Below are 15,727 nucleotides of genomic sequence, written 5' to 3'. Positions count from 1 at the left end.
TATCATCACATCATCATAGTAGGTGTCGAAGAAATACTCAGACAATTCCTGCAAGCAGCTGTGTTGCACCTGACTGGGGTGGCCTGTTTGGCATCCGTGACATGTCTCTTGTAGAAACTCATTCAACGCCAACATCAACAGGTGGAGAGTTGCGAGTTTGATGTCGATTACAGTTTCCTCCCACAGGTCTGATATGAGGGGGTCTTGCGAGCATTGTGGTGAAGGTGGTGGAGTCTGGGGGGTCGGGATTAGCAGCGCTGTTGATGGTGACTCTGACAGGTCCCACGACTGCATGTCATGCTCTGTAAAATGAAAACCACAAGCTCTTAATTTGTCACATAGATACACACGCAACCCTACACACCCGCACATTAAACCTACCAGTTTATTGTTTAGTTGTCAGAAGGTCTTATGATTTTAGGTTTGCACAGCGTAGCAGGCAAACCAGTCTTTGGACAACTCGCCAGATCGTCAAAAACAAGGCGTTTTCTAATACTCTCGTACGCAGTGTTGAGTCTGTCCCTCTTGATCGCGTCATCAATCTGGCTAAACAGACGCGACAAACCTCTCCAGTCGCACCACTGTATAAAAAACAAGTCGTTAAACTATCTTGTGCGCTCTTCAAGGTTTAGAGGGTAAGGATTTAACCTCCAGTTTTCAAGCCCTCTGGAAGCAATAAGACTATCCCTGTCATCACATACACTGAGAAAAATAAAGTCGTCAGGGTTGCGATTGAAACGATCAGCCTCAACCCTGTAAAGCTCAGGGCCTGATGCACTGTTCCACTGGGAAACATACAGCAGCTCTGGGAAGCCCACATTGTCCAGGTCCGCACACACTACGGTGCGGAAGAGCTTCCAGTTTTTAGTAGACATGACTTGGGGTTCCCCCCAAAACAATCCCTCGCCACAATCTACACTAAGCACAACTGCCCCTTCGGTATATTTAATGGCATACACATACCCTTCGGCGCCTTGATATTCTAACTTAAATACAGTCCCATCTACGGGGTTTTCACAGCGTTGCTTTTTACGTTGAGGACCCCGACTGCATACTCCTGAAGACATACCTAGAGTGGCTGTGGTATGGGTAGCACACCTGAACGCGCATGCGCACACGCACGAAACCGGTCAAACCGGGTGTCATCTTAAACTAGTGCCATCTTATTTGTGTCTTTGTGAACTCTCAGCAGTCACACAACCGGTTTGGTTGGCCACTATCTTGAACTAGTGCTATCTTACTTGTGTCTTTGTGAAAATCAGCAGTCGCACAACTGGTTTGGTTGGCTGCCATCTTGAACTAGTGCTATCTCACTTGTGTCTTTGTGAATTCTCAGCAGTCACATCAAGTTGTTAAATACTCCAGGTGGTTTTTCGACCTCTGAGCAAATCTCAGAAGAAAGAGAAAATACTTTTCTTTTTAATTAAACAGCAAAGCCTTCACTCAGCAGTGATGGTGGTCCAAATGTTCAGGATTTTTTCTTTGCTCGTTTTTGTAACTGTTGGTTTTCTGGTGTTTATTCTGTCACAGGAACATTTATCAAAAAGGTCAGTTGGGTTTTTTTTCTTTGTTTTTTAATATTTTGTGTTGATATAAAGAATCATTAAAAAGGGAACTGTGAACTGATTTGCTAGTTCTGTTATTTGTACTTTGCTATTTGTTTGTCATTTGTTACCTCTGTTGCATTTCTGCCTAATTCCTGATTCAGGAGGACAACTTTCTCAGGAAAAAATGGACACAAATGGGAAAATCTTTCTCTTGACAGTGTCATTACATTTTTGGGAAAAATCAAAAAGACATCTGCACCACCTTTTGTGTGTACCACAGCTGGCATAGCAAAAGTTATTTCAACAAAAATGAACCCAGTGACAAAATCTAAAACCCCTACACGCGGAGCCATGGCTGAGACTCCTATGCCTATCCTCTACAAAATAAATTTCACAAAGCTTCCTCAGTGGGATTTTGATGATGTTTATAACCAGGATGCACCACCTAGACCGACAGTAAGCATACGAGCATATGAGAGAAGTAATATAAATGCAGTTCCTAACTTTTCTGTGTTTGGGTATAGGCAGCACTGAATTCTGCTCAGCCAAGCAGTCAATCGTTTTCCTTGTGACCTATACATGTACCTTGTTTCCCCCTTTAAATTCATTATTTTCATTTTGTGGAGCTGTTTTTCTACCTTTGTGGCTTCGCATATGTCTGCCTTCACTCTTTCCTGCAGTGATGCACCAATTATGAAATTCTCTGCTGAAACCAATACAAATGTTTAAAAATAACTATCTGGCACATGGCTAATGCTAACACTTATTTTACTCTTGCTTTATTACATTTTTTCTGTCATTTGGTTCTCCCCGTTTTGAATTATTCAAGGATGTTATTTAATAGAGTTGGATAATTATATCACAGCAAATTCTGTCTTTGGCTAATTTCCTGTATTTAATAGTTTTATGATTTTCAGGCATGTGCCCAGTCTCTGCGAAACTCTGACGATGAAAACTTTAAGAAGGCTTTTCTTCCAAACATACGTTTGTTTCTACACAAGGACAACATCAACATGAGCGAGTGGAATCGGCTCTCACATTTTAACAATCCTTTCGGTTTTATGGAGTTCAAGTACGACGGTAGGTCTTTTAGTGACACACCTATTTTCTTTTGTAACTTATGACACATCCTCAAGCAACTTTTTGGCACATGAATAGGCGACTTGAGGCTACTTCTCAAATCAATGTTCCTCTATCCATTTTCCTATGCTTATCCAATTCAGGGTCACATGGTGTTGCTATAGGTTACCACCTGCAATATGCAGACTCTATGCAGAAAGACCAGGGCCCTGTGCTTCGTACGTCGCTTACTACATCCAAGATTAAATGAAACATCCAAGACCAAATCATCGCGCTAACTCTGAGCTCGCTATTCCGGTTCCCCGAACACACCTGTTGTTGACGATTAGTATAGCTGGATGATGTAATGTGAGATCACTGGGAGGCCCAACAGGGGCTACGCATCGATAGTAGAAACATTGATCGGCAACCCTTTGATTGGTCGGCGAAAATGTCGAAGGAGCGCGCTCGGTATTTTTCGGCAGCAGAGCAAGAACTCTTGAGTGAGGGATTTCAGGAGTTTCAGAGTTTAATTAAAACGCAAGGGAACACTGCAAAGGCTGCAAAAGCAAGGAGAGAGGGCTGGCAGAAAGTTGCTGACAAATCAAACTCGTAAGTAATTCAATAATAACAATAATAATGGAGTGGATTTATATAGCGCTTTTCAAGGCACCCAAAGCGCTTTACAATGCCACTATTCATTCACTCTCACATTCACACACTGGTGGAGGCAGCTACGGTTGTAGCCACAGCTGCCCTGGGGCAGACTGACAGAAGCCAGGCTGCCATATTGCGCCATCGGCCCCTCTGGCCAACACCAGTAGGCGGTAGGGTAGATTTATCATATCACACCATATTATCCAATATTATATTACATTATATTATATTATAATATGTTATATTATATCCCCTTTCACATTAGAGCCACAACAGGACCCACTAGAACATGGGAACAAGTAAAAGTGAAATATAAGAATATTCTACAGAATGGTAATATTTATCACTTATATTGCTTGTCGTCTCTTGGAAAGAGACCCTGGAATACTCTGTTTGTTTGTTCATAACAGCAACCAAGAAAAGGGCAGAGCAAAAAAAAAGACAGGTGGTGGTCCTGCACCCCCTCGTCAACAAGTTGGTTAAGTGAATAATACCCTCACGGGAAAATCGATATCTCTCTATGAGCACACTGTCGCGCTGAGCTAAAGGATCCTGTCTGTCCCGCAATATACGCTGAATTCTGAGGACTCTCCTTATCAATCTTGCACCTTCCGCAATGGGTTGCTCGCGTAAACGGACAGGACATGGCTGCGACAGACTTCCCAAATCCACCTTCGCTTTTATAGCCGTGGTCTCTCATCTTGATTACACGAAGTAATTTACAATTACTACTCTGAAATATGAATTACATCTGTAATAATCACATACATGTAATAGAATGTTAATAGTACATTTCCCTTTTTTAGGGAATGACCTGTATGTATCTGTGTGAAATCAATAAAAGGATCAAGTGCTGCATTATCTTTAGTTACATTGATGTTATTTATTTATGGTGAAACAGTGGTGGAATATCGCTGTTGCTTTCGTATGAATGACGCGGACATACCTGCGTGGCCGCGATCTAATCCTGTTTACATAAAGTAAACCTGCTCCCCAGCAGGTTTACGCTTACGGCTCTGTTGCTATGACAGCAAGTCCCGGATGGGCTTCCGGGAACCGAACGATCCAGGATCACGCGAAATCGTCAACAATCTCATCCAGCTAACTCACTTACGAAGAACAGGCCCCAGGGCTGAATTCAAACCCAGGCTTGCTGTGAATTTATGGTACCAAGCTTGTGTCCAGCTGTGTGTATTTGCTTTCTGAGAGTGGTTTCAAACCAGCACTTTCAGTCCTCCAAAATCCTAGCTGCATGTTGCTCTACATTAATGACCCCATGTGTTAGTTGAATGCTGATTGGCTGACAAGGGGCTAAAACAATGAAGTTAGCAACAGCTGAGTTCACAAGGAATGAGGGGAGCAGCTATAAAAAAAAATAAAAGATCTTAAGTTTGTTTGTTTGAGGTTGTTTTTTGATTTGTCAACCCAGACTAAGTGCCTTTCATAGTCTTTTGTTTTGGACTACTTCAGGAGCTCCAGGTTTTCTTGTTGCACTTTTGTTCTAGCTCTGGTCAGTTCATGACAACATGAACTTTAAGTTCTTGTCTGCATTTCATTATGTTTCCTGTTATATTTTGAAAGAGGTCCCCAGTTTAGTTTTAAGTTTCCCCTGTGACGTCGTTATGTTCATGTGTGTCAGCTGTTTCCTCATGTGTTGCCACTTCTCCTGATCACCTCATGTCTGTATTTAAGTCCTTCCTGTGTTCAGTGTTGCATCCTCCCTCATATGTCTGTTTGCCAAGCCTAACAAGTTTATTTTGTATCACCAAGTTTAGTTTATTGCTAAACACTGGAGCAAATAAAACTACCATTTTCAGTTTCAGCTTGGCCTCTGTGTTTTAGTCTGCAATTTAGGTCCTTTCATGCCTCCCTCCACACAGACCATAATAAATTTACTCTAGTTTTGCTCACTGAAAGCTCTCGTCCCTTTTAGTAAACATGAGCAGGTGAGTCAGGTAAAGCTGAAGAAACAGCTGTTAATGCATGAATAAGAGTTATGGCCTTCATCTTGCTTCATTGTTTTCATATACAGGATACATTACTATGCTGGAACTACAGCACTCAGAGTAAACACATTTTTGAATTTTTCTTTTGGTTTGCAGATGTGATGAAGTCAGTGAAGTTGATTCCAAAGCCAAAAGAGCCGTTGCTCCTCCCAAAACCCGGTGGTGACGGTTGTGTGCGCTGTGCTGTGGTAGGTACTGGAGGAATCCTGAACGGCTCAAAGAAGGGGGTGGAGATCGATGGCCATGATTACGTTTTTCGGTAAGACAAACCCCCAAGCAAACCTCTTGGCTTTGTTCGACAGGCACTAGGCCCAGTGTAGAAAAGATAAAGCAGTGTAAAGCATACCCTGCTTTATCTTTCTCTGTGACTTTCATATAGGGCTGGGTATCGTCACTGATTTCTAGAACCTATTTGATTCTGATTCACCAGAATGGGTGTAGAGATTGATGCGCATGATTATGTTTTTCGGTAGGAAAGGACAAACAGAACAACACTATCAACTATTAAGGTGTATCTTTTACTAAAGTTAGCTTTAAAACATAAGAACGCTAAAAAAGATATAAAAAAAACATGAGAACGGTTGCTGATCAGCAAATTCTTTGACAGTAAAAATGTGGTACTGTATCTGATAGCTCACCTGCTTGTGGTGTAGAAACTCCAAAATGTATTGTTCTCTTTCAAACATCAGTGTCGTCATAGAGTCAGAATGGAAAGCGTGTTAAGTGAATTAAGTTTCAGTAAGAGTATGTTCTGAAATGTTTTGGGCCAACACTTCAGTGGTATTGCTGAAGGTGGTTGATTCCACAAGAAAACCATTCTCCCAAAATGAAAGCAACGATTGCTTCTCAATTGATCTGAGCAAATTACTAAGCTTAAACATTTGAAGCCAAGCTTAACATCTGCAACACCTGCTTCTGCCTGTGTGGCAGGATGAATGGTGCCATCACCAAGGGCTTTGAAGAAGATGTAGGAAACAAAACATCGGTGTATGTCCACACAGCCCACTCCATCACTTCATCTCGTTACATCCTTAAAAAACACGGATACAAAGCTGCTCCTCATGATGAGGTAATGAAGCTTTTCATTGGCCCTTGATTTTTGTTTTATTTCACTAGAGTAAAGATGGCTTCTCTGTCCTCATTTTCCTTCTGGCAGGGTATAAAATATGTGATGATTCCTGAGGGGATGAGGGATTACCAATGGCTTGAGGGCCTTCTCAAAGGAGAAAAGGTCTCTGCTGGTCCATACCGCAACAGACTGTGAGTATCAACTAAATGTTATGTGCTGCTGCAGTATTTATGGCTTTTTGTGGTGTTAAATTAAAATAAATTCAGAATCTGTGACATTTTTATTCAAATGCTATAACATACATTTTATTAAGTGTCTATTAAAACTGTACATTTAAAAAATAGAACTTTGTAATAAGTGTTTTGCCTTAAATTTAATAATAATTTTACAAATCATTTATCTCTTGCTCAAACAACTTTCTGGGACCTTCCTCTGTGGAGTTTCCGTGTTCTCTGTGTGCTCATGTGGTTATTCCCTTGCTGTTCCCTCAGTCCAAAAACATGCATTCTGTTGATGGTGATTCTAAATTAGTCTTATTGTAGGTGAAATAGACATGCATGTAAAGTGCTATATAAACATTTGTGAAAATTGTTTGAGTGATGGTCAGATAAGAAAAGCACCATAAGCCACTTCATTTCTTTTTTGCTTTGCTTTTTTACTTTTTAAGTATTTTGCCGGTTCAGTTACTGTTGAGAAACATCTGCTTTCTGTTTGTGCAAATCAAGCCTTCATTTTGGTGAAAGTGAGCTTTTAGGGGAATAATCAACATTTACTTTATACTGATAAGTCAAACCGTAAGACGTGTATTGCCACTTGAATTTAAAAGACTCTTTAAAGCAGAATTGTTTATGTCAATTAAACTTCATTTGCAGACAATTAATTGAGATAGTTTACTACGGAGAAGTGTAAACTTTTCTTTCACTTAAGTAAATGCACACTTTTTTTTAATAACTACACGGCTGTTCTGCAGACCATCTAAATTTTGTGTCATACATGCACACTCAGACTGATATTCAGGTAAAAGTTTTTTGGTCTAAAATGCACTGCAGGCACATAAGCATATGTTTCCAGCTGTTCACTCCAGCAAATAAATTTAATAGCATTTGAGAAACTAAAACATCTCATCATCCTTTCATTACTCCTATTGTTCAACCCCCCCAGGCCAAGGACCTACTATTCAGGGCAGTACAACGAGAGCCGCTTCTACGTTCTGCATCAGGATTTCCTCCGATATGTGCGGAACAGGTCAGCCTTCTTTCACCATCCACTCCAGAACATTTATTTTTAAACAGTGCAGACTATTTATTCTATTTTTTTTTTAATTTTATTTAAAGCCTTAAATTATTTAAAGCCTTCTCTTAATTACAATATTAAAAGTTGTTAAGTTAAATTAAAAAAAAATGTTGATAAAAGTTGTTAAATAAGTTGAAGGTCCATAATGTTTGATTTTTTTTTTTTAATCAAATGATCCAAACAATATTGAAGTACAGATTTTATGCATAGTCCAAGTTAACTTTTCCCATTGTAACAATATGTATACAAATACAAACAGACATTTTGCAGTTCTTTCTGCTTACATTGAGTGAGTAGCAGCCAGGTTCTGCTAATCAAGGGGAAGTTTTCTGCAGTCATTGCTCCAGACCATGCAGATGTGTGCTAACACCATGCTACAGTCTTCCCAACAGTGGGTGTGTGATGGTCAAAGAAATTGCAAAAACCGCAATAGCTACACCTTAGATTCTAACAGTCTTAGTTAGCATGTTAATTGTTAAAGATCATGACATTACAATGAGGAAAATGAAAAAGCCTCTACTCTCTAAAAAAGAAATGCAGCACTGTTTAGGTTTGAAGAGTTCTATCTGAACAAACCGCAGGACTTCTAGAACAATGTCCTTTGGACAGATAAGCCCAAAGTGGAAATGACTGCCCATAATGCACAGCACCACATTTAAATACAGCATATCAGCTCAAACGCCTCATATTGACTGAAACCACAGTGCGAGAGGAAAGATGATGAGTTGGACTTGTTTTCTAGCCATAGCAAATGGACATTTTATAGTCGAAGAGTTAAACATACACTTGTCTGTATATCAAAGTGTTCTACAGCCAAATGTGAGGCCGCCTGTAGAACAACTAAAGCCAGCCAAACTGAGTCATTTACTAGGACAATGATTCCAAATCAAGCAGCAAGCGTACAACAGAATTGCTGTGGAATCAAGGTGCTGCAATGTCCCATTCAAAGTCCAGACCACAACTCAATGGAAATGTGAGGTGAGAAATTAAGACACCTGTGCATAAACAAATGCCTACAAATATTGAACTTAAGCAATGTTGTACAGAAACATTCTTCCACAACAAAGTGAGAGACTGTTAGTAATACAGAAAATAATTATTACTTCAAGTTATTGTTGCTAAGGCCAGTCCTACAACCTATTATATCATTGCATTACAGGTTCTTGAAGTCACCCAATCTGAATAAGAGATACTGGGCGAGGGTCAGACCAACCAACGGAGCATTCACTCTCTTCCTGGCTCTGCACACCTGTGACACAGTGAGTTAACACTTGATTTTAACTTCTTAACATTACAACTACTTCTAACCACACCTTTGGAAGAATGCAACACACCATGTGTACATTAACTTTGTATTAAAAGCATATTAACGTCAAACTATCTTATTACTGTTTTAGCAGCATATTTCAACGTGGAAAGACCTTCCCAGCAATCATATAATAAAGTTGTATTAAAGCTCTGAACCACTGTCAGGGATAAGCTGAAGGAACACTGACTTTTTGTGTACCCTCCTAGGAAAATAAGATAAGATGTTTAAATTAAAACTGTAAAATAAGGTGTGTCACCAGTTTTATTGAACTGTTCCAATGTGTGAAGACAGACCAGCTGGACAGCATCGATAAAACTGATGTCACACCTTGTTTTACACAGCTATTTAATAAACTTGTCAAACAGATTCATCAAGTGTCTATAACATGACCCAACTCAAGAGCTTCATGCATTTATATAAATTTCACAATGGTAACTTTATCATTTACTTTGAATTATTGGCAGTTTCTCTTAACAGCTTTCTTTTTTTTTTGGACACTTTTTATTAGCTGTTAGCCAAAGTCTGATGTGTTACTATTGTCAAGAGTTTTCTTTTTTTAAGGCCTTTTTTGGGGTGATTTTTCTTTTTTACATTCTCACAACAGGCTAATTGTGTTAGGGTTCAAAGATGGACCAAAATTCAGAGTAAAACAAAAACCAAGACTTATCACACAGTGATCAGTGCTAGTTAAAGGTACAGTTTCTTTATTTCTCAAGGACAGCAAAGAATGTGAGAACTTCACTCAGAGATGGAAAGACAGGACAGGAGACAAAGCAAACATTCAAAGAATAGAAATGCTAAGGGATACAGTGGCTTGCAAAAGTATTCGGCCCCCTTGAACTTTTCCACATTTTGTCACATTACAGCCACAAACATGAATCAATTTTATTGGAATTCCACGTGAAAGACCAATACAAAGTGGTGTACACGTGAGAAGTGGAACAAAAATCATACATGATTCCAAACATTGTTTACAAATAAATAACTGCAAAGTGGGGTGTGCGTAATTATTCAGCCCCCTTTGGTCTGAGTGCAGTCAGCTGCCCATAAACATTGCCTGATGAGTGCTAATGACTAAATAGAGTGCACCTGTGTGTAATCTAATGTCAGTACAAATACAGCTGCTCTGTGACGGCCTCAGAGGTTGTCTAAGAGAATATTGGGAGCAACAACACCATGAAGTCCAAAGAACACACCAGACAGGTCAGGGATAAAGTTATTCAGAAATTTAAGCGAATTCAAGCGATTATTCCAAAATGGAAGGAGTATGGCACAACTACCAAGACAAGGCCGTCCACCTAAACTCACAGGCCGAACAAGGAGAGCGCTGATCAGAAATGCAGCCAAGAGGCCCATGGTGACTCTGAGCGAGCTGCAGAGATCTACAGCTCAGGTGGGGGAATCTGTCCATAGGACAACTATTAGTCGTGCACTGCACAAAGTCGGCCTTTATGTAAGAGTGGCAAGAAGAAAGCCATTGTTAACAGAAAACCATAAGAAGTCCCGTTTGCAGTTTGCCACTGGCCAAAATGCAAAACGGTATGTGTGGCAGGAAACTAACACTGCACGTCACTCTGGACACACCATCCCCACTGTCAAATATGGTGGTGGCAGCATCATGCTCTGGGGGTGCTTCTCTTCAGCAGGGACAGGGAAGCTGGTCAGAGTTGATGGGAAGATGGATGGAGCCAAATACAGGGCAATCTTGAAAGAAAACCTCTTGGAGTCTGCAAAAGACTTGAGACTGGGGCGGAGGTTCACCTTCCAGCAGGACAATGACCCTGAACATAAAGCCAGGGCAACAATGGAATGGTTTAAAACTAAACATATCCATGTGTTAGAATGGCCCAGTCAAAGTCCAGATCTAAATCCAATCGAGAATCTGTGGCAAGATCTGAAAACTGCTGTTCACAAACGCTGTCCCTCTAATCTGACTGAGCTGGAGCTGTTTTGCAAAGAAGAATGGGCAAGGATTTCAGTCTCTAGATGTGCAAAGCTGGTAGAGACAAACCCTAAAAGACTGGCAGCTGTAATTGCAGCAAAAGGTGGTTCTACAAAGTTTTGACTCAGGGGGCTGAATAATTACACACACCCCACTTTTCAGTTATATGTTTGTAAACAAATGTTTGGAATCATGTATGATTTTCGTTCCACTTCTCACGTGTACACCACTTTGTGTTGGTCTTTCACGTGGAATTCCAATAAAATTGATTCATGTTTGTGGCTGTAATGTGACAAAATGTGGAAAAGTTCAAGGGGGCCAAATACTTTTGCAAGCGACTGTATTTGATAAACTGCATATTTAAAGCTCTAGGATATCCTCAGATTGCACCGTGATTTGCACTGTTGCCTCACAGCAAGAAGCTCCTGGGTTCAAATGCAGCCTAAATACATTTGCACCAGCTTTATGCTGTCTAGGCGAGGTGGAAAGCAGTGATAGCTCACGTAACATCTGCTTGCAACTTGTTGAATTCAGATGTGTAAATCCAAAAAGAATGCTGATCTAAGCCAGTCGCCTCAAGGTGCATAATATTGTAAGTTAAAGACCACACGATAATACAAGTATCTGTAGTGAAAGGAGAAAAAAGAAAGGGGGGAACTGGCTCTTTGAGCTCTAGAAATACCATGAAACCAAACAGAAACCAATTCTTAAAAAACCTGAAATCGTGAAAATTTGAATTTCCATAATTGTTCTCCCTTTAATATGTTACTTCTCTAATGATAAAAGTAATAATTATCATTAGAGAAGATAGTGAAGATAAAGGTATATTTATATTTTTATTTAACATTAGCTGTTGCTGTTAAAGAAGGAGTTAAAGATAAACTAATAAACTGGGCTTGTTAAAGTGGCTCCCCAGGTGTTTTACTAATTCCAAAAGCAGTTATGTCATTTTTATCATTTATTATTTCAGTGTAATTCAGTCCCCTTTTTATTTCTCACTACTTCATCTTCAGGTGGATGCATACGGATTCATGAGTGAAGAATTCAAGAAATACTCCAACTACTATTATGACAAGTATGTTAAAACCAGGGTCGTTTTCTATTCCAACCACGACTACATTCAAGAGAAGAACACATGGAAAAACCTTCACAACAGCAAAATATTAAATCTGTACCAGGGAGTGTAAGTAAACCCAGGACTGTAAGATCTGCAGCAATGCTGCAACGGCAAGAATAAAAGCAATGGGATAAGGAAGAGACTGTTATTTACCAATTATTACAAGTCAAACAGATAAGGAAGAGACTGTTATTTACCGATTATTACAAGTCAAACAGATAAGGTTCAGATAAGAGCGTTGTTTAACAGCACCATAAACATCTTCTCCACAATCAAGTTGATTCTGTTCTCTTCCAGTTAAGATCCGGTATTATAACCACACATTTGAGTAAGTCAGTGCGATCTAGGATGAAATTTACACTTTTTCTGTTTCTAGCCCCGTATTCAAATTTCATTTCTTACAAATCAATATTCAGAATTTATTCAGAATGATCCATACATGTTTAACTATATATAAGTATATACTCATATACAGCACATAAACATACACATAAAACAATTTCAACACATAAACCAAAACAACAACAAACTACATTTTTACATAAACTAAGCAACCTGTGGTTAACAGCCACTTAATCTCTTACCTAATTTTTATTTCTAAGTGACAAAATACCTTAATGAACACTTTAAGCTTGGGTTACTCTGGCCTCGATCTATAAAAATAAGGACAAGGCTTCAATAGAACATAATGAGACAACTCAATAGGTATGACAGGATTAAATAATACTATCTGCACACATAGTAATGGATTCTGGGTGCACATGCAAGGCCTACCAGTTCTTACAAATAACAATCCAACAGTCAACACCACTCCTTTAAAATGCAGATTACACGTGTTATTAGGCATGTAATGTAGTAATAATGTATTATTTAGTTTTAATGCTTTGGTGATTGTCAATTCGTTTCTGTAAAAGAATGTATATGTAAAGTATTAAAAGTAGCCAGGATGTGGCTGCTGGTATTAAACTTAAATGAAGTGATGTGATGTTTTTTGACTGTTAAAACTACTACAGATGAGATATAAAGGCTATAAATTGTTTATTTTGGCCCGTGGATGGTTAAATTGTTTCTCCAATCTGTATCTATCTCAGACAGTTGCAGTATGGGCTTTGAGATGAGCTCCTGCAGTAAACAGCACCACCTGCAGCTTTTTCAGAGCAGGACTTTATCCAAGTGCTGTACTTTAGTACGCCTTTGACTTACTTTAAGATAAGATAAGATAAGATAAGATAAGATAAGATAAGATAAGATAAGATAAGATAAGATAAGATAGAACTTTATTAATCCCTCGGGTGGGTTCCTCTGGGAAATTCGGTTTCCAAAAGCACAGCACCGACAGAAGTTACAGTTACAGAATATTATATATATATACACACACACATAAATATAAATACAGAGACAAATATAAATAAAATATACGAAGGGGGATAAATAGAATAAATAGGAATAAAAATAAAAATACAAGTGAATTGCACATTTCAAGTATTGAGGTCTATTTGCACCATTGACTATTTACAAAAGTATTGCACAAAGGTATTGCACAGTGAGGTGAAGAGGCACTACAGCTTAGTTGTTCCCCCCTCCTTTGTCCTCCTGTTTCCCCTCCCTCTCCCCTCCAGAGAGGAGTTAAACAGTCTGATGGCGTGTGGGACAAAGGAGTTTTTACTATATAATACTGATATACTTTACTATACAATACTGATATATAGTACTTTGTACTATATATCAGTATTGCAGTAATATAACGTAGCGTTACTGTTTTAACATAATAATAATTAGGTGAGTGGGGTTTTTTTATGTTTTGTTGAATGTATCTTATTTAATCACACTGTTTTAGTCACAAGTGAAACTAAATAATTTTTTTAAATGCATGTTGTGATGTTTTTATCTTCTTTCCTATTGATGATTTTGTATCTTGTAAATTAACCGTGTCACCCAATTCTACACACAGACACTGTACTTCAATACTTTTTTCATTATTTTTTTTCTTATTTCATACAAATATTATGTTGGGTATACTTTACTAGTATTGAGTTGTACTCTGGCCTTCAGTGCTACTTTAATTCTTTATGGTAAAGATTCAACACAGTGATGGAAACATTCCTTGGAGATTTTGGTCCATGTTGAAATGATAGCATTGTGCACTCTCCAGTTCCAGAAAGCAGTGGCAACCCATGTGGGCCTCTGCTGCTGTAGCACATCTGCTTTAAGATTTGACATGTTCTGTTCTGCATATACTGCCACCCTTCTGTCACCTGGCACATTCTCCTCTGATTTCTGGAATCATCAAGCCACTTGTTTTACTTATTTATTTATTTTAATTCCTTTTCACAGCTTTCTCTATAAACCGTGGACACTTCGAGTAGATCAGCAGTTTCTGAGACACTGCAACGAGCCCATCTGACACCAACAATCAAGTTAAAAGTTTAAAGACACCAACATCACTTCCCCCCCCATTCTGATGCTCAGTTTGAACTTCAGCAGCTCATCTTGAATACATCCACATGCCTAAATGCACTGAGTTGCTGCCATGTGATTGGTTTGATTTGATGTTTCACATTGTTTGTTCGTCTATTTATTTATTTATTTATTTATTATTTCAGCGGTTATTGAGCTATTATTGACAGTTAATTTTATTCTGCACTGGCTTTTAATGCATTACTTCAGATGGGCAGCTTAGGCTAAATCCTAATTGCTCATATTAACTAGTGTGCATTGTCCCTTTTATATTTTAAAAAAAAATCAATAGAAAAATCAGTCCCCAAAAATGGGATGTGGTCTCCATAATTGTGAGTTCAGCTTTACAGATTTCCCCCTACATCACTGCTCCGAGTGGGGCGGTGACTGAGTAGGGGCGTGTCAGGGTTGACTGACAGGTGTCCTGATACATGGCCTTGTTAAAGTGGACCTTTTCACTGTATAGGCTGTGGGAGCAGTTTTAACTACGTTTCTGTGTGTGTGTGGCACAGAGCATCCGAGAAGTTTGTGCTTGAGTTTTTGGTGAGTGAAATTCTGGTCTTTAACGAATCTGTGACTTCCCGCACATTAGCAGACACGTATGTGTGTTACCTGATAACTTTACGCTCCACCCTTTAACCCATCAGTTCTGGATCCGAAAGTCAACATGGCGGCAACACAGCTAAAGCTAAAGCTTTGAAATGTGGAATAAGGAACAAATTCGTGACGTCACGACGGTTACGTTTACACGGGGCGTGACTTCCGAAAATAAATGATACGGTTAAACATTTAAAAGCGTTCAAAAACATTAGCGCAATGCTTCACCATGCTTTGCGAGGTAAAAACAATTATAGGAAAAAATCTTACGCGGATAAATAAGAGCTCTGCGTTAGATTTTAACTTTTTAACAACCCGGAAAACCCCCACGGAATCCCATCATGCATTGCGCTTACTGTTGACGGTTAATCTAATGTGAATAAACTTACAGCGTTCACATTAAAAGTCTTACCCTGTGCATTTATATTGTTTTATTCACTACTGCATTGTGTGACAATGAGTGGTCTTTGTCATTTATAAATGCTCTTTCCCAGTGAACCGTCACTTTACACGGCTTTGTTGTCAATGGGGTCCTGTTGCGGCGTTGCTATAATTTAGTACACTCTTGTTTCTCTTCAGATCGTATAAATCTTTCGCCTTTTACTAAAGATTTCCGTGGAGAGGAACAATAAGAGTTTCACCCAATTTTTTGATGCCCTGCGTTTAGCGGGGCT

General features: G+C 39.1%; 1 protein-coding gene and 1 non-coding gene across 2 annotated transcripts; both read left to right on the top strand.

Annotated features, from left to right (window-relative positions):
- Positions 1-1,318: 1,318 nt before the first annotated feature.
- Positions 1,319-12,251, top strand: LOC146663874 (alpha-N-acetylgalactosaminide alpha-2,6-sialyltransferase 1-like). Its single transcript, XM_085416813.1, has 9 exons — positions 1,319-1,547; positions 1,709-2,003; positions 2,465-2,627; positions 5,366-5,528; positions 6,200-6,338; positions 6,426-6,529; positions 7,500-7,583; positions 8,791-8,890; positions 11,896-12,251. Exons 1-9 carry the CDS (start codon positions 1,453-1,455, stop codon positions 12,067-12,069), a joined length of 1,317 nt encoding a protein of 438 aa, XP_085272939.1. The 5' UTR covers positions 1,319-1,452; the 3' UTR covers positions 12,070-12,251.
- A 3,361-nt stretch (positions 12,252-15,612) lies between these two features.
- LOC146663873 (U5 spliceosomal RNA) lies at positions 15,613-15,727 on the top strand. The gene has a single exon (XR_014913123.1). It is a non-coding gene; the product is annotated as a U5 spliceosomal RNA (small nuclear RNA).

This window comes from Rhamphochromis longiceps, linkage group LG8 (assembly GCF_057381845.1).
Source record: "Rhamphochromis longiceps isolate RC_006_pf linkage group LG8, R_longiceps_female_GT1.1, whole genome shotgun sequence".
In the NCBI taxonomy this organism is placed as follows: Eukaryota; Metazoa; Chordata; class Actinopteri; order Cichliformes; family Cichlidae; genus Rhamphochromis; species Rhamphochromis longiceps.
The sequence above is the reverse complement of the archived record's forward strand: the minus strand, read 5'-3'. Positions and strand labels throughout refer to the sequence as shown.

Coding starts and splice junctions, on each gene's coding strand:
- LOC146663874 (XM_085416813.1), top strand. CDS start 1,453: ATGGTGGTCCAAATGTTCAGGATTTTTTCTTTGCTCGTTTTTGTAACT. Junction 6,339..6,425: donor AAGCTGCTCCTCATGATGAG/GTAATGAAGCTT, acceptor TCCTTCTGGCAG/GGTATAAAATATGTGATGAT. Junction 6,530..7,499: donor GGTCCATACCGCAACAGACT/GTGAGTATCAAC, acceptor CAACCCCCCCAG/GCCAAGGACCTACTATTCAG.